At 60.0% G+C, this 3,464-nt stretch overlaps 1 protein-coding gene across 1 annotated transcript; it reads left to right on the plus strand.

Annotated features, from left to right (window-relative positions):
* Positions 1 to 231: 231 nt before the first annotated feature.
* Positions 232 to 1,475, plus strand: LOC104542660 (regulator of cell cycle RGCC-like; the record flags this gene model as incomplete). Its single annotated transcript, XM_010187045.1, has 3 exons — positions 232 to 387; positions 810 to 890; positions 1,413 to 1,475. Coding segments are annotated over 3 exons (300 nt in total), but the record flags the coding sequence as incomplete, so codon positions are not given.
* Between the last annotated feature and the right edge of the window lie 1,989 nt (positions 1,476 to 3,464).

The raw sequence follows: 3,464 nt of genomic DNA on the forward strand, positions 1-3,464 counted from the left end.
GCTGTGGGATGAGCTGGAGGATGGGTGAGATGGAGGGGTGAGATGAGGGGTGGATGAGCTGGGTGTTCCCAGAACTCATGGTGGTGAGGGCCAATGTCAGCCCTGATCCTTTACTGGACCAAGAACTGGCAGCCTGGGTCTGCCCCATTCCCAGCTCCCAAGAGGTATTTTTCGGGTTGTCTGCCTGCTACATGCCCCAAACCCATCCCGTTGCTGCCTTCTTGCCCCCAGCAATGGCCGACGAGCTCAGCGACCTGCTGCGGGAATTCGAGGAGGTGATAGAGGACTTTGGGAAAGGCCCTGCACGTCAGTACGAGCAGCACCTGGAGGAGCTGAAGAGGAAAGCGGGGCAGAGCGTCTACGACAGCGGCATCGAGGAGCTGGAGAGTGAGTTTGGGCCCGGGGGTGGATGGTGCCCATCAGGATGAAGTCACTCTGGAGTTCCTCAATGGCAAACCACAGAGCTTCCTACTGGTCCTGTCTCTGAGCCTGACGCGTCCCTCCTAGACCGGGTGGAGCTGTGACCACTGGATCCTGGCCCTGGACCTGCCAGCATCTGCAGGGCTGCAGGGACTGGAGATAATGGGACCTCAGAGGGCACCGTTTCACTGCAATAACTCCATGCCCAGGCAACCTCTGGGGCTGTTTCCCTGCTCAAGAAGCTCAGTGCCCTTTTTCCATGAGTCCCTTGCAGCAGGGGAAGGAGGGGCCAGGAGGGGAGGTGGTCCTGGGACCCCAGGAGGCTGCAGGCCCAGGGACCAGCTCATCTCTGAGGTGGCCATGGGCTGTGATGGGTGCTGTGTCCACAGGTACCAGCGCATCCCCGGGAAGCAGCCTGAGCTCCAGCGAGGAGGACCTCAACACCCCTGCAGGTGCATACCCCCAGAAAGGTGAGGCTGGGAGCACTGACAATGTCAGCGGGGTCCTGGAGGTGGGAATGAGCCCATAGGTCCTGGAAGAGGCATAAAGTGGGGCTGGCATGTTCCCAGTCAAGGCTGAACCTTAAATTTGGGGGGGGTCACAGAGAGGGGTCAGAATCAGTCCTGGGGTTTTCCTTCCTTGAGCACCATCCTTGATAAGACCCCGTGATCTGTGTGTACACTGGGGACCCCCTGCCCTGGGGATGGGCAATGCTGGGGCTGCTCTGAAGCCCCCCCATGCCAGGCAATGGTGCAGGCTGCAATCACCCCAAGATGCACCCACCCGTGGGGATAGGGGTGCTTGGTGGGGGCTATTCCTGAGCAGCCCCCCATAACCCTCTCCCATGGCTGCCAGGCAGCTCCTGGAGCAACTGTGGTGAGAAGCGAGGGGTAGGGGTCTTAATAAGACAGAGATAACAATATAGGGGTCTTCACTGTCCCGAATTGGAGCTGGGGGGGATAGAAGGGCACTGATGGTGTTTCTCCCTGCAGCAAAGCTCGGAGACACGCAGGAGCTGGACGAGTTCATTGCGGACCTGGATAAAGCGCTGGCGGGTGCGTACACAGCTCCGTGCCCCGCTCCCACTTGCGTACACAGCTCTGTGCCCCGCTCCCACTGTGGAGGGCTCGCAGCCTGGTTTGGGGTGCAGGGCTGGAATCCTTCTGTTTTTTGGGAAGGGTCACTTGGCTGTCACCCCCCATCCCCTGAGGAAGGTGGGGATGGGTACCTCTGGCAGATTTACGCAGTCCTGTGAGGTCCCCAGTAGCTTCCTTGCTGGGGAAACTGAGGCAGAGTCACAGTTCCTCTCCACAGGGCTCCCTGGTGATGGGTTGGAGGCAGAGAACTGGGTTGTTTTAAAGAAATGGAAACACTTCCCCCTAGACAGGCTGCACGAGTCCCAGTTCTCAGTTTCTGTTCCCATCCCTTTTGAGTGTCCCAAATGAGGTGGGAAGCATGGGCCATACTGGGAGGCAGCAGAGCAGGAGCCCCCTAGCAGATTTCTGCCCTAACCCTGCTGCCAGTGGTGCCTGGGGGGGTGCAGGGCAGCCCCCTCCTCCCAACCATCATCTCACCCATCTCTTTTGTCCTCCCTTGGTTGTCCTGCAGAGATGTGAGATGCGGTTTTGGTGGCGAGAGGACCCACAGCAGGCGAGTCCCGCACCGCCCTGGCTCCTGTGCCCCCGTCACCTCCTCGGTGCCATCTCTGGGTGCCATCTCTCCTGCCTGCGCTGCTCTGTGAGAGTTGGGGGCTCTCCCTGCCAAGGGGGGCTCTCAGCTCTTGTGACTGAGGGGAGTTTTTTTGGGGAGCGGGAGGGGTCTATGATGCTGTTGAAGCCAGAGGAGAAACCTCTGGGGTTTTTTTAGGGAAGATCAGCTTGGACAACATCAGGGGGACCTCAGTGGCCCCTCCTGGGCCAGGAGAGCCCGGGCAGTGACCACCACCACCGACCCCTCACTTTACATTGGGGGGTCAAACAAGGCCACTTCCTGCAGCCCCGTGTGTCTCTGGCCACCGCTGTAAATAGTGTAAAAATGGGCGTTATGCACTGTACAGAGGGGATGGGGGGGTTATAAAATGGGATTTGGAGTCTCTGGGCTTGTCTACGTGTGTGTCCGGTTTTTGGATGGACGGGGAGGGGAGCAGGGATGGATGGAGAGGGATGGAGGGCAATGGGGATGGAGGTGGGGGGGCAGCAGGGATGGATGGAGGGGGGCAGCAGGGATGGATGAAGGGGGGTGGCAGGGATGGATGGAGGGAAGGTGCTGCCGATGAGGGAACAGCCCAGGAGGGAGTTTGCCCTGGGGCAGCTGAGCTTGGAGTGAGGTTTGGTGAGCGGTGCCCTGCACACCCCGATGTTTGCCCCCCTAGAAGCTGCCCTTTGAGCAGTGGGGGTCCGGGAGGGACTGGGGATGTGGGGCTCTGCACGTCCCTGGGCTGGCAGTGCCCCTTGCCCTGCCTTGCCCTGTCTGCGGGGCCACGTGTGGCTCTGTCGCAAGCGTCTGAGCAGGAAACGGGGCGGTTTTGGTGTCTTCCCTCACCCCGGGTGCTGGTCAGGGGGATGTTGGTCACCCAAATTGCCCGACAGGGCTCAATGCTGGGGCAGAAAATTGCTGGAAGTGTTAATTCTGTGAACACAAGTGCTCAGGAGGACGTCCTGGGCTGGTCGTGCGTGGGGATGCTTTGTCACCCATGATGTTGGGGAATTGACCCGTGATGCTGGGAGATCCACCCATGACGGTGGGAAATCCTCCCACTTTGCAGAGACACTCACCCACGCCAGTGGGGACCGTGGGACTGTCCCTGTGTGCAGCAACCCCACTGTCACAAGGTTTTTTCCCCTCTGAGTCACTCACGCAGGCGTTTCACCCATGAGATCCAGCTCTGCTGCTGGTATTTATCCCACCCATGGCCCTTGCTGCCTCCAAAGGGGATCTCACCATGCACCCCCCCCCCACCCAGCAGCTCAGGCCCTGCCTGGGTTTTTGTGATGCTGGGGAACTCCAGGGGTGCTGCTTGTCTGCAAGCGTTGCTACGCAGCTGC

This window comes from Mesitornis unicolor, unplaced genomic scaffold, assembly GCF_000695765.1.
Source record: "Mesitornis unicolor isolate BGI_N332 unplaced genomic scaffold, ASM69576v1 scaffold35790, whole genome shotgun sequence".
Lineage (NCBI taxonomy): Eukaryota > Metazoa > Chordata > Aves > Mesitornithiformes > Mesitornithidae > Mesitornis > Mesitornis unicolor.